Source organism: Chelonoidis abingdonii, chromosome 2 (assembly GCF_003597395.2).
Source record: "Chelonoidis abingdonii isolate Lonesome George chromosome 2, CheloAbing_2.0, whole genome shotgun sequence".
NCBI lineage: Eukaryota > Metazoa > Chordata > Testudines > Testudinidae > Chelonoidis > Chelonoidis abingdonii.
The window spans coordinates 5991137-6017322 of record NC_133770.1 but is presented as its reverse complement, the minus strand read 5'-3'; the positions used below and the strand labels follow the sequence as shown (position 1 = coordinate 6017322).

The 26186-nt window shown below is 41.5% G+C and overlaps 1 protein-coding gene across 2 annotated transcripts in view; it reads right to left on the bottom strand.

Moving 5' to 3' along the window:
• SETD2 (SET domain containing 2, histone lysine methyltransferase) overlaps window positions 1–26186 on the bottom strand; it is a 152444-nt gene that overhangs the window by 91005 nt on the left and 35253 nt on the right. For both annotated transcript variants that reach the window (XR_012655158.1, XM_032770627.2), the window contains 9 exons: window positions 19605–24055; window positions 17507–17638; window positions 15777–15905; window positions 9166–9289; window positions 8205–8282; window positions 7785–7882; window positions 4248–4374; window positions 1941–2075; window positions 949–1077 (listed from right to left, as the gene is read on the bottom strand). Coding sequence is in view for 1 of the 2 variants with exons in the window: in XM_032770627.2 (XP_032626518.1) it covers window positions 949–1077; window positions 1941–2075; window positions 4248–4374; window positions 7785–7882; window positions 8205–8282; window positions 9166–9289; window positions 15777–15905; window positions 17507–17638; window positions 19605–24055 (5403 nt within the window). In the remaining variant the exon portion in view is untranslated. The remainder of the gene's footprint in view (window positions 1–948; window positions 1078–1940; window positions 2076–4247; window positions 4375–7784; window positions 7883–8204; window positions 8283–9165; window positions 9290–15776; window positions 15906–17506; window positions 17639–19604; window positions 24056–26186) is intronic.

Here is a 26186-nt window from a genome sequence, read left to right as displayed (position 1 = left end):
GAAGCATTAAGTCAGTTGGGGAAGGGATGCTGATTCAGCAGATAAGTACATATAGAAAACAGCAGAAGAAAATAAATTTCAATGCTAGATATTGTCAGACCAACTCTGGATCCTCAAGCCAGTTCCCCACTCCTGAACAGCCAGTAATGGCAGTGCCCTTTTTTAAAGCTTAGCATATGTTACTTAAGTTTAAGGAAAATCACAAAGGCAAATTCCTTCCAGATATTTCAAGCTTTCTGTATATGAACTAATGTACTTAAAGAAAAAAGTTACGGGTTTATCTGTACTTCATGTCAAGGGAAAGTACCACATATGACTTTCATTAATACTTTATGTATTGTACTTCACTGTCTGTGGACTGCAAAATGAAACCTACTTTTAAACTCTAACTCAAGAAGTAGGTCGACAAATTGGAGAGGGTTCAGAGAAGAGCAACAAGAACGACTGAAGGATTAGAAAACCTGCCTTATAGTGACAGACCCAAGGAGCTCATTTAGCTTCACAAAGAGAAGATTAAGGGTGACTTTATTACTGTGTATAAGTATTTTCAAGGGGAACAAATATTTAATAAAGGGCTCTTCAATCTAGTAGAGAAAGATATTACACATTCAGCCTAGAAATAAGCCATACACATTTTTACCAGTGAGAGTAATTAACTATTGGCACAACTTACCAAAGGTCATAGTGGATTCTCTTTCACTGACAAATTCTAAATCAAGATTTCAAGTTTTTCTAACAGATCTGCTCTAGGAATTTTTTAGGGCAGTTCTCCGGCTTGTGTTATCCACGAGGTTCAGATTAGATGGCCACAATGGTCCCTTCTGGCCTTGGAATTAATGCATCATATTTTTATTCATGTATGTTCCCTCTTCTCAGCAATTACTACAGCTGCTTTGAAAGCTTCATGTACAAATAGAGTGACCTGGAAATCCTGAGACAATTACTGACCTCTAGCTGGAGCTTCAAGTTGTTCACAGTGTTTCCCCGTCCATTACCTAGCTCAGCCATCCAGATCCAGAGGAGAGACAAGCCATGACATTCCAGGAAGGACTTCAGGCAGGCTTGCGAGTGTGTGTTCTAGATGAGACAGTTACGGAGAATCCATAGAAACAGTCAGCAACTTCCTCAGAGACTAAAACCTAATTTCTACATCCTGACATTGTTAACTACTGAACTATATACACATTACTGACAAAACACAACGCTACTAAAAATGCATACAACGCAGAGAGCCGAGCCTAGACATGTGCCAATATCTAACAGCATCATCAAAAGTCTACAGTAACTTTAAAGTGAACAGGAACAGCTGTTTTTAGTGCAACAGTGCGTGCAGAAAGTAAATAAGTCTCTCTTGTAGCCAGCTGGTATTACAGCATAAAAACTTAACAGGAAGTTAGAGTGAGCAGATAATTGGCAGTAACTAATAATCTTTTCCACTAAGTCAGAGACACAAAAATTCAGGATGGTTTTAGAAGAGCATTGTAAATAAATTCATTCTAAGATGTGCAGGTTACCCCCTCTACATTCATTTCCTTTTAAATTTTATTTTATCAGACATCTTACTATATTGGTAATCATTATTCTCATCTCAGCAAAATTAATCACTGCTTTTGGATGATTTTGTCAAAATGACTTTTTGAAGTTAACATCTAGAAAGGATTGTGCACGTCACCTTTCTAGTCCTCCAGAAGACAAAACACTCTGGCTAAAGGTTGGAGCTACAAAGGGTCTACAAATTCTTTGAGTATGGCTGCAAACTTACCCCTTTGCCACACTAAATAGAGTAGCTCTTCCCTGCAACTTCTGTGTTGGCACAACTGTAAAACCTATTTTCCATTTTCTCCTTCTTCCTCACTAGCCTTTAAACACATTATTTAAAATAAGAATACTTCATATAATTTTACTTCCCTCCTCCTTCAATCAGGTTGGGATCTCCTCACCTGTATGAGTTTGAGGCAGGTGAGTTTCTGCTCCAAAGTCTCAATCCGAACCATCAACCGGGATAAACTGAGAACTTGGTTCTTATCTGAAAGCCCCTCTCCATTCTCCAACAGCGCTTCCAACTCCCCATCCACCTACCACGTCAAAGAAAAATGATTATACAACTCACAAAACACTCCATCAAACTCAAAAGGTACCACTCAATCAGCTGTTAAAAGAATTTATTCTCTGGCTCTGAGATTCCATAAGAAGTCTCTCCATGACCAAATCTCATATACCGAAAGGGAAGAAAATCTAGTTTTAGGTATAGTTGATTTGTAATTTTTTTTTTTTTTTTTTTTTTTTTTTTGGTCACCCCATAGTTCTCCTCTGATTCTTTCGGTCATGCCTTGAATGAAGACTTTGACTATAATATGTAAATATTTCACACGCTGTGCTTCTCTCTCAAGATAGAAGCTTAGACCAGTAAAATGGGCAGGGCTGGGGGTGGGAGGGAGAAAATCTGATTGTGTTCTTGGGAGCAAAAATGTGTGCAACATAGCATCTTCCATCTAGACCTGAAGCTTTAGCTTGTGCCACACATTCCAATCGTATGCACTGCCTATGTCCTTAGTTGTGTGCATTCAACATGTGCAGAATGCTCTGCAAAGGAAACTCTGGCTGTATTATTTAGCAAGATATTCTGGTTTCAAATTTACCTTTTCATATATGAAAACAGGAGATGCTATTTAAAATATGGCTGCTTCAATTTATGACCCCACAGAACAGAGGTTTCTCTATATCCAAGATGAACACTGGGGCAGTAATAAGCAAATGTTCACTGTAAAGTTTGTATGAACAAAAAAATTACCTGGGACAAATATTCATGATCTAATGTGGCAGTAATTAATATTTTAACTCTACTTTATAAGTGATAATGAAGTGTAGGATTTGACCAGGCAGTCTTCTTAAGCAGGTAGAATATGGAAGCCTTGGCTTGCTCTGTACTAAAGGCAGTTATGTCCCTAATGGAAAGTCCTCAAGGAAATTTGAAACATAGGAAGAGAGTGGTCTTGTCTTAAATCAATGTGATTGCATTCTCTGATCCAAGGATGCAAAGATCTGGATATCTGTTCTCAAGATCAAATAACTTTCACTTTTAACAATATCTTATTTAGTGCAGAGAATTGCAACATCCTGTGAATACCTAAAAATGAAGTTTGCTGGAGAGAAGCATATCATTCAAATGTAATTTATAACCTATTTTTAGGAAGACAAGTAGGAAAATGCTTTTCTGGGAAAATGTAAAAATATAAGAGATCAATTTTAAGAAGTTTAATTCCCCGACCCAAACAGAGAAACGGTCAATCAAAATGAGGCTGCTAGCTTCAGAAGACAGTCCCCTTCCAAAAGGGTACATACACGTAAAAGCAATTTTCAAGGAGGGTAATTAGTATTCCCATAAGCCAAAAAACAGCTACATTTTACAGACAGTGAAAAGGATCCTCCCAGTTTATTAGAGGAAACTTGTAATCAGGAGATAAAGCTTTATTTTTAGCCCCTCTTTTTCTTTCTTTCTCTAAATTGTGCTTCTCATGAGAGTTTCCTGTGGGGCTTGTCATTGTCACTGCAAGTTCCCCACTACAATCCAAACAAAGGATTGAATTCAGATAAATACCTTGATCAAAGTTATTTGGAAGAAATGGTAGAAGGCCTGATGGAAGAAAGCCAGGAAAGGCTCTAGTTCTGTATAAATGAAATGGATCACATGGAGCAGCAAACACAACAATTAAAACTGATGTCAAAGCAGATATAATGCATATCCACGTTGGCCTTTAAGCCAAGGTGAATGCAAGTTCATATCTAACACCACACCTTCAGGGCTCACCGACAGCAAGAAAGCAAGGAACAGCTGCACTGGTTCAACATCTCAACCAAACGACTGCACTTAAACCAGTGCAGATATTTCCTGCAGTAGCTGAGCCCTGAAGCTGTAGTGAGAGATTTGAATTTGTAATCGCCTTGGCCAAGAAGCAAGGGAGCTTGCAAAGAAGTCACATGAGCATGTATTATATATTAATAAACCATTCTATCCTAAGCCTTAAGTGTGCTGCATTTGCTTGCGTTTTTACAGGTGTGTAAAATATGTTTGCGGTTGGCAATATTTTGATGAAACCTTTGGGTCACACTAAACTTTTTTGATCCCAGAAGAGATCTGTCCCCTTCTTAAAGCTGCCTTTTGAGACTTTGATAAGAAAGATCACCTCCTTGGGTCACCCTTTATGGAAAGCAGATTGTACAAACAAACAAGGAAGGGTCACACTCACCGAGTCTTTCTTACGAGAGCGTTCCTTTTTCATTTTGCCTCCTGCTGCTCTGATGCTGACCCTGTTCTCTCCTCCCAGGTAACCCCGGCAGTTAGTTGAGCCACAGAAGCATTTCTGAGCCTCTTTGCTGTTCAGGGGGTATGAGTGACATGTGAAGTTAGTTTGCAGAGGTTAGTAAGAGACTGATGGCATTCACAGGGGGTTTGTTTTCCTAAATACTAAATGCATTTTAATTTTACTGTCCTGGAAGAACAATTACAGTGTTGTATAATCACTCCTTATCCTTTCTTCTTTCTATTAAGCTGTTATTTCAAATGGCTGCTGAAGAGCTATTAGAAAATTTTGAACAAACATTCTTAAGACAACTCTGTTTGTCATGTGATTGTTTGTATTTTTTTCTCCTCCATTTTGTTCTAAAAAATTAAGAGCTGCTACATCGAACATATAAACCAAATGGTTTCTAAACGGAATGTTTCACACCATTTCCCTCCTGCACAAGAAAGCAGTCTATAAGGTTATAAACCACTGTATGTAGTAGGACCTTTCAGTTCTGGCTAATGCAATCTCTCCCAAACTCAAACAAACCTCTGCAGTTTCTTTATGGCTAGCGTATGCCCATATCTCCTTAACAAGAAGTTGGGCAAACATTTATGGAAACTCAACTCCAGGCTGCGTCAAGATCTAACAGACAGAAAGCAAGAGTTCATTCATTTTCCTGGCTGTTCCTAGCTAACTATAGTGCTTCTGTTTTTCTACTAGCTTCTCAGGGCCTGTCTTTGTTTCACTCCTTTGTACACTGCTTAACACAACTGGAGCCTGATCACTGACTAAGCAGTGCCTGCAAGCCCCAATATAAACAAGAGCTTTATCATTATGGCTGAGACACTACACAGTTAAGGTTCTCATGGCAGAACAATTCTAAAACTCACGTCACAAAATAACTTTCTCAATAAGTTACTCTGAAGAGGAAAGTCTCATGCTTGGTCTGACCAAAAGGGGGCAGGAGAAAAAAGTTTTCTTCATCAATTCACACGTTCAGATTTTTGGTATTTAGAGAACTCAAAAATGACCAATTTAAAACTTCAAATTGCAGATAACAGTGACAATTTGAGGGGTTGTCTGGGTCCCCAGTCTGATTTTGTGAAAATTATGTTGTATTTCAGCTTCTATTTTGAGTGTGAACTTGTTTATGCCCTTCACCATGGACTGTAACAGTCATGTTGGACTGCATCATTACTCATGTTATGGAGCCTGGTGCCTGAATATGAGGCACATCAAGGGGTTACCAACTTTGAATAACACTCCCCTATTAGAACAATGGGTTTGCTAAAAAGGAGGATCTCAGGGAAGCAGGTTGGGGGAGGGAGGGAATAGGAGGGGCAGGCAGGCTGGGAATTTAGCCACATGATTAGGGCTTTGAAGCCAGCCAGTGAATCACCTGACAGAGGAGACCAAATTTAGTTAAGGGCAGGGTCTGCCCCAGATCCTCTCTCCCACTGGAGACCACCACCAGGAAGCAGAAGGCCTGCATGAAGAAGAGCCCCACCTCTCACATACACTGGGCCTAAGGACACACAGAAGGGGTGAGCATAGTCTCAGAGGAGTGGGGAAGTGTATTGCCATTTGTACATAGATCTGTAAACCTCCTGTGCTGACTCTAAGTGAAATGTATGTATGTTTAAAAGGTTCCGTTGCAAAGCCTCAGTATTCCTTACTTTATCTGCCACATGTCCCTGAAGAGTTGTACTGCACACCAGAGTACCCATGAGGGTGGCCTATCGTGATAGCATGCATAGACCTCTGAGGAGATCTGAGGGGTTCATCGCTAGTCTTGGGGCCTAGGGCAGCAGGACTGCAGGATCCACTGTACTACAGAAGGGTGCTAGTCAGGGAGTCTGCATTCTGGGAGTGAGACAGATCACAGCTACAAACAGTGTCTGGATGCTGCCCAGACCCAGTGGGCTTGTGGGCATGTGAGATCCAGGTTGGGTATAGGACAGCAGAATGGTGACTCTCCATTGAGAGGACTCAACCCAGGCTGTAACTATTTGTCCAGAATAAAAACTAACACTTTTGAATAGTTTGAAGTAATTTGCATATGAAATAAGGTTATGGATTTTAAAATAAGAAGTAAATTTCTTTCCTTCACTTCATGAACTCTTCCCTATGCGCAATATTCTACACGCTCATTGATGCAATACACCCCACTGCAAGTGACTGCAGAGGGTTGAGGAGATATTTGTAACATGTCAAAGCAAGTTCATGTGTCTTCATAATAGTTTGCATACTTCATACAAATGCTTAACATTTTCCTACCACAGTAACACTCCTATATTTTCATCTGGGACAGCAGTTTATAAAATTAAGTTAGTGGTACATTAAACAAATACTAATTTGACGTACAGATGCATCGTGGGAGTTACAGTATGTTAGAACAAAAGTGGAAATCAATAGGAATGCTTGAAGACTGACTCTTCTCGTAGGTGGACAGGCCTCAGATGGTCTGGTTTCAGAAGTCTGGCAAGGTTTGAGCTTGGTTACTACTTGGAATGGGTGACCATGTGAGAATAATTGACATTTTAGAATAGGTGGTTTTTTATTTGTATTTATTTATTTATTTTACGACAAACTAATTTATTTCCAGCTCTCAAATTCTAAATATACAGTATCTTCTGACATGGCATGGTGTCTGTAGGAGTGGACTATTCATTAAAACAAATGGCAAGATGTTTTAAAATGGTATTAGTAGGAACTTTCATTGAGTATAAATTTCTCTATAATTCAACTCTGTTTAAGTTAGAGCGCCTCATTCACGTATCAAACATGACACACAGCAGAATGCAGCAACATCACAGTATGAAGCAGGGAGAAAAAAGCATCTCGCTGTAAACCTAGGGTAAGAACTGGAATAGCACATCTAGCTTTCCAAGTTAGAGGACTTTCAGATAAAAGTAACAACTACGATATAGTAACCGATCTACAAGGAAAGACAGAGTTAAATAGGTATGCTGTAGCTTGTCTAAGCATCGGGGGAGGAGGGGGATAGTGAGAGGGAGTGTGTGTGTAAGGGGAGGAGGAACATGGTATTTGTCTACAAATATTTGCAAAGCTGTAGAATACTAAAGGTCCAGAAGTGGAAAACAGGAATTACGTAAAACAGAGGTGCAGCTAGGATAGTTAGCAAGGGGATGAAATTAGGAAAAGGAGTATATAAAATCATTATCTGGAAAACTCCCATATTACGGACAGTGGGATAGTCTCCCAAGGGAAATGGGGGAAGCCCCCAGACTTGGGACATTTAAAGGCAGATTGAAAGAAATACTGTAAAATCTACAAGAATAAACCTACATTAGACGGGACATTGACTAGATTATCCTATTACCTTTTTCATCCCTAACCTCCAATTTGATTTCTACTGTTCACATACATTTGGATGTCTTTTCACTGGTCAGTTTTGCAGCACAATTTCTTAATTATATGAGCACTCAGGGAGACCCACTCGTAACACTGAAGCAGACAAACAGAGAAAATACCTACCCATATCTCTGGAACTGGTAGTCGAATGTTAGCTCTGAGCCTGATGGAACTAGTTTGGTGGTGAAAAACCCAACCCTTAGCTGTCCATTCACAGTCCACTACAGCAGGAAAAAAATAGATGACAATATTGATTATTATAATACCCAGGCTTGACCCTCCAGTTTCTACATTAAATGAAGGAACTCTGGCAAGAGACATTGCTAACCCTCCAAGAGGCAGAAAACATCTCTGAAGGATCTTAAAATCCCAAACTGAAGTGTCTGCATTAGCCGGTTTCCAAGGTATATATTTACTTTTGAATAGCAGTGATTGAATGATAGAGGCGCAAAGATCAATGGCAAATGAATTTTCTACTGAGCATGTTAAAACTCGGAAACAAAACTGAAAACAAAGCAGCAGGAGGTTTTCTTTGAAGCTCACCTTTTGTGTCTCACAGTTTGGTTCACAGCTGTGGTTCATGAAACGGGAGCAGTTTCCTTTCTGGGTTGCATCTATTATCTGAAAGTGAAAAGTAATTATAGCAAAAAGCACTCTTCCTCTCCTCTGTGCTATGGCAGAAGCAAAAGTCAGCATGCGTATGTAGCAAGCTGAAGGTGAAAACTTCCATAAGAATTTTAATAATTCTTTCCTGTTTTGTGCATCAGCCGTAATAGCTTTGGAGAAAAAAGGTTTCGTAATAAAAATTGTGTATGAGAAAACACACTTATTTGATTTACATTGTTATCCATAGTATTAAGACAGTATGCATCGTATTTCTCCTTGGTTCTGGGGTTATTATTATATTTTAAATCTTAACAATTATTTCCCACCCATGCAGCCCCCAGCAATGTCCACACCAGGAGATCTGAAATGTTTTTGTCACATAGATCATGTTTTAATACAAAGATTATCTCATGTACCATGTTGCCCACCCATTCACAAATGGGCACACTATTCTACTGCACCCTCTCCCCCCAAATTCGTGACCATATAACAACAACCCCATGGCCAACTACAGAAATTGCTTACGTGGAAAAGAAAAATATTAAAATGTATTTTTACAGACATGGTCCCCTCAGAGCCTTAGGGCCTATGAATCTTCCTTAGGCTTGTAACTATTCCAGATCCAGTTAGGGATTTAACTCCAAGAGCAGCGATTTACAGAAGACAACGAAAGAAGAACTACTGGTATATCAATAGCTTAAATTAGCTATAAGTAGCCATTAACACTGTTTGATATAGCTCCTGTCAGGTAAAAGGGCTTAAATGAAAAACAGGGATTTGGACTTTGAGAAAAAAACCTGCTATTTGTGCATGCCACATTCAAGTAAAATTGTATTTACCTAGAGCTGTGTACACACACGATATTCCCTCCTACAAATGTATATACACTGCCACTCACCTCATCATTTTTCAGTGCCATGAAGTAGTAGTGAATGTTCTTACTTCGGGCATACTCTTTCACTCGGGCTTTGAACTCTTTGTGATCCAGCACTTCTCCACAATATTCCAGCACAAACGTGTTACTGCAAGACCCCAGGAGGAAAAGCATCAGTATCTGCTTAGGAGCAAACCAAGTTAAATACCAAGGATGAAAGTTATTGTTGTTGAGACACACTCACAGAATTGGCTGTTAGAGCTGTCAATATGGCTTAGATTTTTGTATTGAAATAATCAGTTTTAAGTGCATTATACTTTGGGCAATTGGGATTTTTTTAAACTAACGTTATCACAGTTATTTACAAAGCAACATGAAAGCACTTCAGAGAAGAATACAAGTTCCTTGCTAAGTTGAGTCTATCATATAAGCATATTATATTTTACTGAGGAAGTTCTTTGATATGAAGACTATAAGGAGTTTCAGCAGAATGTGCATTGTCAGATTTGGGAAAAACCCCATGAAAAGCTATCTGTGATGGCCTCATTTTGTACCTCGTTGACCTTGTGGGCAGGGATGAAGAGGGGACTAAGTATCCTTTGTATTTTTAGGAAAAGATGAACCCAAAATCAGAGAAGGAAGAGACTTTATTAGGTCATCTGCTCCATATCCCTCAGAGTCATCACAGGATCATGCTATAGAGTACATTAAATGGCAAAAAAACTTCATTAGCACAGCATTATGATTGCTTGGTGATAGCCTGAGCCTTTCCAGAGCATCAAATTCTGCAATGCTAAAACTCCTGATATACAGAGTTAAGGTAAATGCCCATCCAACCACAACTCTGCCCCACTGGAGCTGGTAATAGCTACTGAGAATTATCTGCATTCGCTCAAGTTGTATTCACTGTGTTAGGTGTAACTGTACTGAATGGTGGAGGAAAAATTTCGAGCAGTTTGAAAGAGTTGTGATTGTGATCTGAGGAGATCTGTTCTGAGCCTTCCCTTCCCGCCATGTGTGGTATCAGAGGAAAGAGATACATAAATACCTTGAGGTTTCAGTCTGCATCATTTCAGTACAGAATTGTAAATGTGTCAGTTGCAGGACACTGGGAACTTCTTGCCATGGGTATTGTCAGTGGCGAGGTAGAATATGAGAGCAATCTGTGATTTAATGATGAGTAGGTAGAAGAAAGTATAGGCTTAGGAGGTATTCTGTGTGCAAGTGTGCAGGGGTTGTAAAATTTCACAGAGTGTGTATTCCTACAGGGAGAATAGGTTGTGTTTGAGCATAGAGCACGTGCAGGCAGTGCCTGTTCAGTACAGTGAAAAGGCTGAGTGGCAGTGTGTGTGTTAGGGTTGTTGCTGCTCAAAGAGGACAGAGTTATAGTTGTGTAAGCGTTGTGTTTTCTGAACTCAATGTTCTGGAAGGGCATAAGCTATCACCAGGCAACTTTAACTTTGCATTAAAAGTTTTTTCCCATTTAATTTCCTGGCTTTGTTGAAAAGAGAATTTTTTTTGGTAGGAGTTAGTGGTCATGTAAGCAGTTATAGTTCGCGCCAAGGTTTGCAGCAGACATGCTACTATGGCTAAGTAATAATCAAAAGACCTAGATTTTATACAGGCCTTTTTTTAACCAGTAAATCTCAAAGAAATGTAGATCATTACCTCCATTTTACAAATGGGAAACTGAGTGCAGAGGGGCAAAGTGACATGCCCCAGGTCACCCAGCAGGCCAGTGGCACGTCTAGGAATAGTCTCAGTCCAGAGGTCTTGCCACTAGACCACATAATTGCTACATGATTCCACAATGATCCTCTCCACTCTTCTACCTTTTGTTGTAGTAGAATGGTGATAACGGCCGTGCTTTGAAATGTTTGCAGCATGTGGCTGCTGACGGGTCCTGTAAGAGAAATCTCCTCCATGGTCTATGTCCCAAAACCTTGACAGTTTTATTATATGATTGTTACTGTAATTTTAAGCATAAGAGAAGAATGGTGCCTCTCTCGCCTCTACCTCCTGCCCCATCACTCCCCACAACACGTAGCCCTCCCAACATTTCCAGCTATCCCTTCCCATCCCATTAAGCCATTATCTGGCACTGTAAAAGCCATTAATATGTAAGAAGTTTCTCTTTGCTGTCTCCTGTCCTATGCTGCTTGTATCAGAGGCAGCAGCTTACTGGAGGGCCACACGCTATCTTGGTTATGTAGCCCGAGCTGCACACTCAGCTGGGTCCCTCACTCTCACTGCCCACCTCCAGCCTGGGACTCCTGCTGCTGCTTCAGCCAGGCTTCCTCCGCCATGCCCCAGGTCCACCCAGTCCATCCCTCCTCCAAACCAGGTCCCAACTCCACACATTCTAGCGATATGTATCTGACCTATTCATTTCCTGGATTTCAGATATTTAAATATGCATTACCTTCACCACTCCCACTACTGATCCCAGCCCACATAGAGGGGCAGGGAGATGGATTCAGATACCCCAAGTGGAACAGGGTCCCCCAGATCCCAGAACACACAGTGGGCAGGGACAGGGGCTCAGGCCCCTGCAGAGGGGTAGGACACCCTCCACTTCCTAAAATGCCTCTCCTTATGGCTAGTGTGGAGTTTTTTGTCCCATTCCGCCCGCCCCCCCCCCCCCCCCCAAAAAAAACCTTTGATTACGTTTCCACAAAATAAAAAACCCTGGCAGAGAAAGATTTTAACAATATGCTTCCCAATCTTTTCCAGATTTCTGATCAAAGTAGGACTCAAACAGGCACTAGATAGGTCAGATTCAAAGGACTGCTTATTCTCTTGAGCTATCCTGCTAGTGTGAAATTTTGAAGGCTAACAATCCTGTTAACGCCTCTGTCTGGGCCTGCTCTGTGTAGTCTATTAGGAGTGAGAATAAGCACAAGTCGTGAGTCTTGCAATAAGCTGAAAAAGAGAAGCAAACTCTTTTTCAACTAATGTTTTAATTTGATTTCCCTCAAAGGGCTGGTGAGTGCTAGGCACTCTATTGGGGCAACCCTTGAGTGTTGGAGACCCTGGTGCAATGACGTAAGCCTTGGTTTGATCTCAATCTGTAAGCAAAAAAGGTTGCCAAATTCTCTCCACTTTAAGTAAGCTGGAATTTTGGGAGATGGGGGGGGGGGGAAGGGCACTGTATATCAGGAGGGCCTTGATTTCCAAAATGGTCTCCAAATTTGGATCAGTAAGAGAACCTGGTGTCCCTCATGAGGCACATCAAATTTCAAGTCAATCTGAGTAACTTGTAGGTTTTAGAGCACTTAGAAAAGTCAAGTTCCAAGCAGAAAACTGGCTTTAACCTTAACTACAACCTTTAACCAATCTGGCTTGAAATGCTTCAGGCTTTCCACACTTCCTCTGGCAGGTAGGTTGCACTGTCGAGAATTTTTTCCTGATATTTCCCTTAATTTTCCTTTTCTTAACGTCATCCCACTAATCCCCGTTACACTTTCTCATCACATCCTAAAAAATTCCTTTCACTCCCTAGAGCTTCATAGCCTGCAAACATCAAAGGATAGATCATGAAGAGGGGGACAATGGGGAGGAAGTGACGGTACCCTCTTGAGCTCCACTTGAATTGAACATTCCTCACTTGCTACACCAAAGCGTGGACCTGAACTCCTGTAATCTGTAGTCTAGCCCATCTATATCTCAACTCACGTCTGTTACCCATCTCTTCTAAGAGCCTGTGTTCATAAGTCAGGCTCCTCTATTCCATCTCCTCTGCCCCGTTTATCCAATAAACCAGGCCCCGGTACCTCAGAAAGCCCCAACTCCTGTATTCCACAACTGAGATCACCTAGACACCATCACATGATTCTCTCATGAAGTAGCTGGGTTTTTCCTTGCCTCTGTCGGGGGTGGGTACAATGAGGCAGAACTCAGCCCCCCTGGGAAGTCGGTAGCAGTTTTCAGATGGACGCTCTATTGCTCCAGCTAGCTCTTTTACCTTCTACAGTCCTGACTGCACTTTCTGTTGGGCTTTTATGCTTCAGCACAACTCTGAACTCAGAATCATTGACTCTAGGATGTGGCAGCAGTGCTACCATCAGGGCATGGGAGCACAGTGAGGAGAAAAACAGCAGCACTGAGCTAAAAAAGAGTGCCTGCACTAAAACCAGCTGCAAACCAGGCTGGGCCAACCCAGCTCCTGGGTTTATGTCCCTTTCACCTTCAGCGTTACTGTGCCAAACTATACAGACTTCCTTCTTTACATTTTTCCTCCCAAGTCATCCCAAGTCAGTCCTGTCTCCTCAATATTTTGCTGCTCCTCTCTGAACTCCTCCCCAGTTTACATCCATTCTCTAATATGGAGGAGCCCAGTACCAAATCCACTATTCCCAAAGATGTAGAGAGACACACCTCTGGGACAGCTGTGAGGGTCTAAACTGTGATGCCTTTGCATATCCAGGCCAGAATCAATCAAAATTATTTTTGATACTATATTACACTGCAACCTCATAACTGATTTGCTAGCCACTGTCACACCTCTCAAGCTCATCCTTATCAAAGCTCTGTACAAGTGAGGATCGATTGTGACTACTCTCAATAATCAATACATAAGATAACCATAGCTTTGAAAGACTGGTTATTTACCTTTCACATGGACTTTCAGTACAGAAGTCGCCAGTTAAACATATTGCTTTAAATATGCTGCTCAGCTTTCGCTACATTTTAAGCACTATTGTGGCTCATTTGTGAAGGACTGCTTCACATTAAAACTCCCTCCGTCTTCCTCATGCAAAAGCTCATATAATTGAGAGGACAGCAATATTTCTAGTTGCTACAAGACCAAATGTGCCCTCTTGTTAAAAACTAGCAAAGAACCAGAATTTCCAAGGGAACATACTAAAAACTCCAAGACACCAGAAGATCGTTGCATAGCAAAATACAAGGCACAGTCATCTAAAACTTCCCAAAGTCACATGCACTTGAGACAAAAAACAGATTTACTGCTCCCTTTCACGGACTTTTGAATAGCAAATTTCAGAGCCTGATGCAATTGCCAATGCACAACACTGGCTCTTCAGACAACCAAGTGTGCAACTACAAAAGGTTTTGCAGGAGAAAATCTACCTACCACATTCTATAGAGAAACACTTGAATTTTCTCTTTAGATTCTGAAAGGATATGAAATATATTTAGAGGGGGGGGAAATGATGCTGTCTAAACTAAATAAGCAGTCAGGAAAATGTATCCAAGTATTTAAGCACAGAATTTACCTTTAAGGCCATTACAACTTACCCTCTCCCTACTTATCCACTTTTGTCTCTAATGAAGTCTCCCCCTGCCTCCTTCACAGACCATTTTGTCTGCTTCCCCCATAAGTACCCTTGCAACTTCTTCCAAACTGTCTCTTTAGCATGGAGTACCTGCCCTAAACTAGTCTACGCAGACACTATCCTGTCCTCACGTCAGTGCTCCCCCCACTCCCTAACTCCTTTCTACTGTGCTTGTGGGAAACAGCCAAATCCTAAGTTGGTAGAGTGCCAGTAGGGACGTCTCAGATATATTTTAAGAAAATTTAACTGGCCTGAAACCACCTAGCTGTGCATATTTCACTTATATAAAAGCATATGCCTCCCATTACTCTTCTCCTTGTCTTTCTTCTGAGTACCATACTTTGTTACACCTGTGAATGAAGGCTCTTCAGGGCCGGGCCTGTAACTCTGCACAGCATCTTTTACAACTTGGCTCCAATACTAATCGGGGGTCTCTTGGCACTATTATAATAGATTTGTATTACAATCATGCCTGTAGGCCCTGATAAGGACTGGAGCCCTTTTGCACTAGGCACTGTACAAACACATGAATCCATGGCCTTTGCCCCACAGAGTTTCCAAACTTAAAGAAGTAACAAGGGGTGTGTGTGTGTTGGGGTGGGGAGAGAGAGATATAGTTAAAATAAATGTAGGTTTACAACAAATAAGTACCAGCAATACCCCCATCTGCCATCATTAAATGGCTGATTTCTCAAAAGCATTACAGCAGAGCTGGGTGTGGAGGGGAGATATGAAGGATGTAATATGACTGCGGCCTTACAGATCAGTTCAGCGAGAGAAGTCAAAGATGTCTCCCATGTAATTGGTCTCAGCCACAAGGATGGTGGTGTAGTTACAGTCAGAAAATTAAGGGGAATAGAGAGGATTTCAGTGGACAGATCAGGAGTTCAGTTTTGGCCACCTTAAGTTTAAATGTCAAGCAGGCTGTGATGTGGGATTAGCTAGAGGTAGACAAGTTAAGCATGGAAAGTCAGACCCCTGAATCATCAGTGTAAAAATGGTAGTTAAAAGCACATGAGCAGATGGGATTACCCAGACATAGGCTTATAAAGGAAAGAGGGGAGAGGACCAAGAGCCAATTCCTGTGGGGACCCCCCACACACACACACAAGGAGAGGGAGGACGAAGAACCAACAAAGTATCCAAAGAGTGATCAGAGGGGAGGTGAGATAGTAGGAAACAGAGTCACAAAAAGAGAGCACAAGATTTCAAGGAGTATGTGACAAACAGTAGGAGAAACAGAGGCCAAGGAGGACAAGAATGGAGTACTGGCTATAGTATCTAGCTATTTGTTGAGAAATAACTCAATTAAAGGTCACATGAAGAGGAAAGCCTTACGATGGGAGATCTTTGGCAGCTCTCAGTCCCCAGCCTTTTTTCTCAGTTAGGATCACTTCAACATCTGCATGCTGTTTCCTCTGGAACCGCCTGTTGGAACAGTAGTCCCCATTTGGGCACCTGGAAGAACTGAGTAGAGGAAACAGAACAATCAACTCCCAGTGGGTTGGCAGTGACAACAGAAGCAGCGTGGGAAATAGCTGGGAAATCGACATGAACCAATAAATAATAAGTTCAGTGCAAAACCCACCAACATTTCACTACAAAGTATAACCGCCTGACAAGCAATGTTCAAACGGTTTATATTTAGACTAAGATTTCTTTAGATCCGCAGTGTTACTGTGATTAAACCAACATACTGGCATCTGTCCTGTATATTTTATATGGCTTCTTCCTAAGAGACTGCCCCCTTCCCTGCCTCTAGAGCAGAGGTGGGCAAACTACAGCCTGCGGGACCCTCTTGGCCCAGGAGGCTAGCCCCCAGCCCCTTCCCTGCAGCCTCAGCTCACTGTGCCACCAGCGCAATACTCTGGGTGGCAGGGCTGCAAGCTCCCAGGTCAGTGCAGCTCCAGATCCCGGTCTGACCCGGTGCTCTGAGATGCGTTGGTGTGGCTGGCTCCAGCCGGACGGCGCGACTGTAGCACCACCAGCTGCTGGTGCTCCAGGCAGTGTGGTAAAGGGGCAGGGAGCAGATGGGGTCGGATAGAGGGCAGGGGTAGTGGTCAGGGGGTGGCGGTGTGGATAGGGGTCAGGGCAGTCAGAGGGTGGGGAATGGGGTTGAATGGGGGCAGCGGTACTGGTGGGGGGCGGAGTCAAGAAGGGGGGGTTGGATGAGGGGTTAGAGGTGGCAGTCAGGGGACAGGGAGTGGGGGGATGGATGGGGCAAGGGTCCCGGGAGGGGAGGGGGACTGTCAGGGAACCAGGGGGGAGGGTGAAAGGGGCAGGAGTCTGAGGGGGAGGGGGACGTCAGAGGACAAGCAGCAGGGGGGGGATCAGATAGGGGGCAAGGCCGGGCCACGCCGGGCTGTTTGGGGAGGCACAGCCTCCCATGCAATTTCCGAAACCCGATGTGGCCCTCAGGCCAGAAAGTTTGCCTGCCCTTGCTCTAGAGCTTGGACTGATCAGAGATCCAGGGTCTTAGATACTACAAGGTCCATATCATTCATCTCTCTTCTCCCATCTTACTTGGTAACAATCATTATGTCTCCACCTATGAAGAAGCAAATCTGATTGCCAGTCAGCTGTTAGTGCAGCTCCTTTTGCCCAGTTCTTTGCCTCCTGCCAACTGAAAACATGGAGCAGCAGCTGTCTCAGCCCTGCTGCCTCTTTCTTCCGAGCAAGAGGACTCAAGATAAAGGGGAAGGAAAGAGCCTGATAAGAGCCTAGTGAGAGAGGAGAGGTAGGCAACAGAGGAAAAAACTGAAAAACAAGGCAGCAGCCTGGAAAGCTACACCTCCCCCATTCCTGCCTCCCTCAAGCCTAGGCTGCAGTGCATTGAGCCTCCTGGGCAGATACTTCAGTGCTTTTGTGATAGGCTCAGAGATGAGTATGAGACTACTACACTGATTCACAAGCCCTACATTAGGATTTAAATTTTGATCTCCAAAGAGAAAGGCCAACGTACGAATATATGTCACTGCAAACAGCAACACAAAGATAAACTTGGTGTCTTCTGATACTCGATGCCAGGGAAAGAGCTCAGTTTTGACATCTCACCAAAGAGTACTTACCATTCTATCATGAGCAGGCGATTGAGACAATCTTCACCACAAGCTACCTCCCCTTGAGCTCTCTCTTCTTTGGAAAGAGGTGGACATTCACACTGCATTCGCTTGATATCACGATGGGATTTGTTCTTCTTCCTGGGGGAGGTTAAGGCAGCATTATAACATACCCATATAGACAAAAATCACTCCATCTAAAATTAACTCAATCTTTATCATTTGCTACTGGACTAAAATTGATTTGCCTTTTAGAAATCACTGTTCAACTATTCAGTTTACATCAACAGGATGTAAGAGCAGTCAGGAGCATTATTTTTGGTAAGTTCATGACGAGATGCAATATTCAGAAAAGACTATCAAGATGTTAATGCAATTTAAGTATTCTCCACCTCTTTTTAATGCACAGTCCTACTTTAATTTCATTGCAGCTACACGCTGAGTAATGGTAAAACTCTAGCTTAGTTTTTTCAGTGCAGGGTAAGAATAGAATTTTCAAAGGAATAAATCTTAAAATCTTTATAGAAATTAGCCTGAGCTAGGCTGGCACAAATGATAGGCAGAGACCATTCCAAGTCACCACAATTTATGGAGAAGAGATATGTGGGGAAGTCTTCAGAAAGATTGTACCTGTATTTCAGGGGCAAAACAGTCTTTCTGCCCCAGGGTTCATGCTGTCCTTCAGCAGCCTAAAGAACCAGAGAGCAGGACTGGGAATCAAATTTGTGTTTCTCGCATCACAGTGCAAGATACACAGCTTGTAGGGCGCTAATCGTAAATAGTGTCATAAATGGGACCTTTGGGGGGGGGGGGGGTCCTAAAAAGGATAACAAGTGGACAGAACTTGGCTGAGGTATTCAAACCTATGAAAAGAATGATAAAGTACTACTTATTACCTCATCCAATTGTATGAGAACAAGGAATCACTTGATGAAAATACAGGCCATTATATTTAAAAGAAATTAAGTATTATTTCGCAGATCATACAGTAAACCTGCTGAGTTACATACCACAGCTAGATTTCAAAAGGGCAAAATTATTAATGTTTACATATAACATAAATTAACTATAATCAAATAATTCAGAGTTTAAGTTCATTGCCATGAGGGCCACCAGAGTACTTTTATACCCATTCCTTTACAGCACTAGACAATTGTGTGCTGACATTTCTGAGAGGGAAGGGATGTCTGGCTCTGAAGCATCATGTTTTTAGCCATTCCCAGAGCATGGAAACCAGAATGTCTGGTTCAGTGATAAGATATAGTAAAAATACATCAAATATTCCTATGCAACAGGAAATAAAATAATTTGCAATTAGCTGTCATCTTTTAAACATTCAGATTGCAATTCTGGGAGTGTTAAAATTATATTCTTTATTTACAAGTGGTTACATATGTAACATTTAAAACCCACATTGACAGTGCAAAACCTCTCTTCCTGCAGTCAAGACAGCCATTCACCTGTCCTGAGAAAAAAAAATCTGTTGCCTGAGGCCACAGGCAAATGGATATGTCAAGCCCTGAAGAGAAGTTTCTATATGCTCCAGGCTCCTGTATACTCACATGAAGTTCAGATGAATGGTATATAACAAAAAGGGAGGTAAAATAATGAAAACCATTCTTATGAACTGCCATGGGTACACGGAGATGTATGAGAATAATAAGTGCTAACTAGCATGGACCTGAGCAGCCTCAAATGCACCCCTAATTTTCAATCTTCAGCTTATCAGGCCACTCAACAGCAAAGACAACCAATTTTTTTTTAAGCACTGCATGTGAAAATTAAACCAGCATAGCCAATTAATACTAGCAGGAGCTAAATTCCTCCAAGCACTTATGACTATCACCCCTCCATTTGGCTACATTTTGCTCTAACATGTTTCTACGGACTGCCAGTGAATCTGATAATCTTGACCTTCTCTCTCCACACCTCTCATGGCTAATCCTTCCTCTTCTCTATGAAAAGCTTTCTTAAGTGGTGAAAATGTGATATTCCCTCTCTCTCATCACTCTCCTACTGCTCGGAGAAGATTGTTGTATCTTTCTAAATGTTCGATAAACTGAAATGTAAACTATTAGAAGCAAACAGGTGAAAATCCATTAGTTACCTTTCTGTTAAATACACATTTTCCTCAATAAGGTCAAAGTAGCAGGGCATTTTTCCTTGCTTGGCACACTCCTTCCAGCGTTGTGGGTCTCTGAACTCTTCCATGATACACAGTGGGCGAACCACTACTGAACCCTGAGGCAAGGACTCCGACTGCTCCCCTTCTCCATCTGTTTTTACTTTCTTTCTCTCTCTTGGGTCTCCATCGCTCTCAGAGTCACTCTCTAATTCTTGCCTTCTTTTCTTTGGTGGTCCTCGCTCTTTCACATCATTTTTTTCCAAAATGCTTGCCTGCTCTTTTTTCTCATTTACAACTGTTGGTTCCTTTGCCGAATTACTGCTTATCTCATGTGCCTGCACAGAACCCTTTTCTTTATCACTGAGAGAATGAAATTTACTTGCCTGGCTAGGAAAGTGAGCTTTGCAATCATCATCCCAATTGTCATCCTGTTCATACCCTTCGTGGTCCTCTGTTAGGGAATCTGGTACCTGCCCTTGTATTCGTTCATAATTAATTCCAGAGGGCCTACTACCAAACCTTGGGTCCCAACAGCCATTGCCTTGCCAGTAATTCTGTGAGCCACTGTATGATCCTGAACCCTGCTGGCAAACGTAACCCGAGTACATTCCATAGCTGCTGTCAGGCTGCTGGTATGTGCTACTGGGTTTCTCTGGTTGAGAGAAGTCCCACCCCAGGTTACCCAAGTCCTCTGTTGAATGAAAACCATCCAATCTGGAGAACTCTCCTGTACCAGATACATTACTGAACCCACTCTTTCCTTGCCTGCTGTCTGGCTTGGAAAAATTTGTCTGGTGCCTAGATTTATTTTCAGCACTTTCAAAGCTCTCAGAAAAACAAAATGGCTGCTCGTCTTGCTGTCTGCCAAGCGGTCTAGCTAATGACATCAATTCTTTCAATATTCTTTCATCTGGATTTGGTTTGCCATTAGAATTTGGTGTTAGGTCTGTCTGACTTGTACTATCAACTCCATCACTCTGAGGCTGAGAAATATCAGGCTGGAGATCTTCAGCTTCCTTTCTATTCAGCTCAGTAGATGTAGCTAGACTCCTGTCCATCCCCCTAGAAGGAGAACACTTGTTCTCAATATGTGGACCATTTTTATTTGCTGTATTCTCTGATCTTTCTTCATAGTAAGGTTTGCTGGACTCTGGCCTATCGTCTTCCCAATTATCAGAGTAACGTGTATTACCTTGGCTGCTCCGAGATGAACAAGGACTACTTTCTTCCATACTTAGAGTGGAATTCTTAGGAACCACCACAACTGACTGAAGACGGTTCCTTGGAACACTGTCATCAGAATCCTCTGTATCGCTTTCTTCACTGTCCTGCTCACTCTCACTTTCTGCCGTATCAGAATAATCATCGTTATGAGTAGAAATGAATTCAGAAGTATTGCCACTACTGTCACAGGTGGCAGCTTGAACTACAGTTTCTGTTTCTTCTGCAGTCACAATGACATCACAAGATGGAAACAAAGCCTCTGAAAAAGCAGAAACCACCACTGACTCATTTTCTTCATCATTGCCAACTGAGACTTCCAGAGACTGGTCCTTAAAATCAGACCTGATTTTTTCAGTGAAGATGGTAGAACTTTCCTCAACTGGTTTCTCTTTTTCTAAGTGTTCTACTGGTACTTCTAAATAATATGAATGCTCATTTTTAAATGATGGTTTTCCTTTTTCTAAATCAGGACCAATTTGCTGGGCATCTAATTCAATCATCATCTCAGTTTCAGAATGTTGCAAGCATTCTTCACTTTCATTCTGCATGGCTCTATCCAATCTGGAAGCAAGGTTTTCCTCTGGTTGTGGTGTAATAATTTCATTGTCTGATTTGATTTCCAGGGAGCATTCTTCTTGGGAAGAATCTCTGCTTAAACTATCTACTGTTAGGCTTGGCTCATGGGAGGAACTAATATCATATAGTTCATCTTCACATGCAGACTTCGTTGAATTTTGATCCTCCGTGTTTTTATAATCACATGTCACCGTTTGTGGCTCTACATGAATGTCCATTAAAGTTTCTTGAGTAACTTTTATATCAGTGGGCTCAACTTCAATTTCAACTTCTGAATGATACAAAGAAGGACTAGTATCATCTGAAATGTAGCAAAAGTCTGAATCTTTGGTTCTGTTACAAGGAGTTCCCAGATTATCCAATTTTTTAACTAACATTTCAGAATGATCTACATTCGTAACAGGAGAAGAAATAACTTCATCTTGCTCTGAAGGAACTGGAGCCTCTCTTTCTTTAAATGAGCTGTTGAATTCATTAGACTGTATATGAGAATCATTCAAATCTTGTTCTTTAGATTTATATACACTTTGAAATCCATTAGATGGCAACACACAAAATTTATTACTTTTTATCAATGGTGATTCCTCTGATCTACCTAGACTATCATCAAAAGACATTGCAATATCCTCTGTTTTGGAGACACAGAAAGTTGCCAAGTCATCAGATCTACCCTTTGGGGACCCATTTATATTCAGTTCTATGGGACAATAAGTTCTTAATTGATCGCGTTTTACTTTTATTAAATTTTCTGGTTCCTTAATACTGTCATGGCAATCATTTCCTATAAGTTCAGACTTCAAATTAGGAGAACCATCTTTTGATTCATCTAGCTTTTTAAAAGTAGGTGAATCATTTAATTGACTGAATGGAGAAACCGTCTTTTCCCTTTCAAACTTTTTTATAATAGTCATTCTCAACTCATTGCTTTTTAGACAAGGTGTCTCTAAATCTAAAGAATTAGACTGCTGTTTGACTTCAACTGATTCTGTACAACAGAAAGAACTTTTAGACTTATCAGACTTTGGTGCAGAAGTCTTTGTAGGGGTGTACTTATAATGGGAAGAGTTCACATTACTATCAGGTTTAGAATGGGATGACCCCCTTCGATAACCCAGCTCATTAAGGGGAGAACATCTTTTTGATACTTCACTTTCTGAAGTCCTTTTTGATTCTCTATCTGATTTTGAAGACTTTCCTCTCCTCTCTGTTTCAGCATAAGAAGACTCTGTTTTGCTGTCCCGGTCTGATTTAGAGTAGGAAGAAGTTCTAGAATCCCTGTATGAGGAAGAATGAGATGACGTACGTCTTGAGTCACTAGACTTGGAATGGGTCCTCCTATACTCATCTTCTGAATCAGAACTCTCTCTTGTCCTGCTATCTGTGTAAGAACGTGAATACCTTGTCCTCTCTCTGTAAGGGGAACTTCTATGGTATCTTCGGTCAGATTCATAATAATGAGAGCGTTCTGATCTTGAATAGGATGAGCTGGTTCTAGAACCTCTGTCAGACCTAGAACGAGAATGAGACCTGCTCCGTCTTCTGTCCCTGTCTGACCTAGACCGGGAGGACATATACCTAGAGTCTCTCTCTGGTTTTGAGTGGCTAGAATGTTTCTCATCTCTGTCCGATTTAGATCGTGAGGAAGATTTCACCGAATCTTCACTTTTGAGAGAAGTTGAGCTCTTTTTTGGATCTCCTTCCTTTTCTGTACTTGTTGATATTTTTAATTCATGTGATCTCTGACTTGAAGAAGTCCTTATAGAATCTTCATCAGATTCAGAACCCAGTAACGTGGCATCAGATTGAGAAAATTTCCTCTTAGAACCCTGCTTTTTGGAGCACAAAGAAACACTTCTTGAGCTGTTTGAAATTTCTTCCTCCTTCCCAATATGGGAATCTTCCTGCTGTGAAGTTATTTCCATTTGCTCAGACACATTTTGAGTTACATGTTCTTCGGAACTGTTAGATGCAGAATCCTGTTTAACGTCCAGTTCTAAAGTTTCTTTTGCTACTGCATTTGATAGCTCTTTTGAAGTTTGGACTTCTGATTCTACAGGTGGTAGCAGAAGCGGTGCTGCTGTCACTGATACTGCTGTAGGTGGTTGGGGAAAAGCTACTGCTGTTAGCACTGGTGGTGGTGGAGATGCTGTTTGGGAGAGCAGCGGAGGTGATGTCAATGGCAATTCTGCTGCTGCTGGTATTTCTGCTGGTGCTACAGCTGCTAGCGATGATGGTGGTGCTACAGCAGCTGACAGTGGCTTTGCTGTTACACTGAGCAGATGCTTCTTAAAATGGATCTTGCCCAATTCCACCTTTGGTTTTGGTGGTGAAGATTCTTCTGCTGAACCAGAGGTATCCCCAAGGTCCATTTTAATTTTGGGGGCAAAGTCAGTTGGAAGGGGTGTAGCTGGGGAGTTCTGAGTTTCATTCTGTTTTTCATTTCCAAGAACAGTCAGAAATCTATTCTGCAAGGTTTTCTTTGTTAAACTAAAGCTGAAAGACACCTTCTGTCTTCCTTGTTCCTCAAGGTTAACCTTTGTCTTGGTGCCTTTGGGCAAAAAGCGGCTAGAAGCAACACCTTTGAACACTGGGCCTTTGACAAAACCAGCTTTCTGCACATTTTCAGTCTTCCCCTGCAATAAAAAGATAGGCAGTTAAAGGAATAACTGCACTCTGCATACAGTATTAAACAATAACCCTTTAACTCATAAATTTTTAATGATCATAAAAATAACAGATAAGCTTGGCTGAAGTCAGAGATAGTATGACCACACCACATTCCAGAACTGGGTCTCTTCTATACAGAATCAATTATGCAGTAATTTTGAAGTTTGAACAAAATGTCTTTTAGGACCTAGACAGGACCCATTCAAAATGTTAATCCATTTCTCTTGGAGGTAAAGGATTTAATATATTAAACTATTTCAACAGTTGCACAGCCCCCTGTTCTGACTTTAGAAAAACTATACTGGATTGCCAAGATTATGCCCATTTGTTTTCACTTCATAGAAGACTTTGTACTGTAATGCAGTAACTTTTCAGAACAAGTCAGACTGCAAGTGAAATTTCTGACAAACTCACAAAAGTTAGTTTTCTCCAATGATCTTACATCATTCACAGGTAATTTCCAATGAGCTGGGTGTTAGTGAATGGAATTATTCCAACATAACTGCCTTAAAGAAGCTCCATTCATACTATTGTCACCTCCAGGCAGCTGTCTAACTTGTGATTTTGGATAAAATCCAAAGAGGGTGCTAGTATTTTTCCACCAATTCCATTGGTTTTCAGACACATTTCAAATGTGGGAGGAGCTTACTGAATTGTCTGGGACCTGGTTATCTGAGCGACTACCTCTGTCTCCTCAGATAAAATTGGAACGCTCTTATGATGGAAAAGAAACAGAACTCAGAGACTGGCAATAAAACTTTATCAGTAAAGAGCCTCTTCCTCTTTGAAATTCACTTTCCTTATCAGTCCATCAGAACCTGAAATCAGCAGTGTTCGGTGCATGAACCAAAGTGGGCTTATTTGGTTTTTGGACATCCATCTTTAAACTTCAAGCTTATCTACACACACAAATTGTATCGCTTTAACTATTCTGGTATATGAACAATACAATCCCCTCAGGCTCGATTTTAGGAAGTGTGGGTCCCAATTCAAATAGTTTCAACAGGGCCCCAGCAGGGATGACTTATCCGGTGGCGCTCCGGGTCTTCGCTCCAGGTCTTCCGCGGCACTGAAGGACCCGCTGCTGAAGTGCTGCCAAAGACCCGGAGCGCCGCCGGGTGAGTAAAAATTAAAAAGGCACCTAAGTTAGGCACTCTTCTTTAGGGCTCGGGGCCCAATTCGGGGGGGATCAACCTAAAGCCGGCCCTGAATCCTCTACTGTGGATACCACACTGGTATAAAGAGGGACTTATGCCAATATAGCTTATTCCCATAAATCCAAATTAGGTGTTGTACTGGTATAACTAACTCATTAAAACAATCACACCCTTAACTGAAATAGTTATAGCAGTACAAAAACTGTATTGACCAAGCCTTAGTTTCATAACTATTCCATGAACATCATTCCATCCTTGACAACAGCAACTGTTTCCTGCACTCCGTGGTAAATCACTTACGTTCTTTGTTATTGCTTAACCTTTGCAAAACAGGCCTAGTTGCTAAGGAAAGAGGCACTATGGTAAATAATTAAATAGACTTCAGTGGCATTGAAACACCATTGCATTTCACCTACTTGCTATACACAGTAACCAGTTTTCATAAATATAATATTCTCCATAGTATTTTTACAAATAGCAAAATACAGTAGGTCTAAATTAAAGGTGATGACCTGGAACTTCAGACACGACCAGTAATTTTGAGTACCCAACCTGGGACACGTAAAGGGGCTTGATTTTCAGGAAAGGTAGAGCACATGCTAGCTTCTGAAAATCACGCTCCTTTAAGATATCTCAAATTTGAGCATCCAAAAATTGAGACCCAACATCACTAGTCATTTCTGAAAATGTAGGCCCCTGTGCCTGTTCAACTGTAAGATACAAGATTAGAGCATGTGTGTCTCATGATCATCTTTGGGAAGGATACTCTAATAAAGACATAGAAAGTGTTAGCAGATTTGTTTCTCAGGATTTATATGCAATGTTCCTTTTTTCTTGTAGGTGAGATGCAAGAATTTTTTTTTAAAAAAAAGATGAATTATAGGATTACAAGCCAAATTCTCTCCATAAGCATGAAAGGTGAATTCACCCCATAAATAAT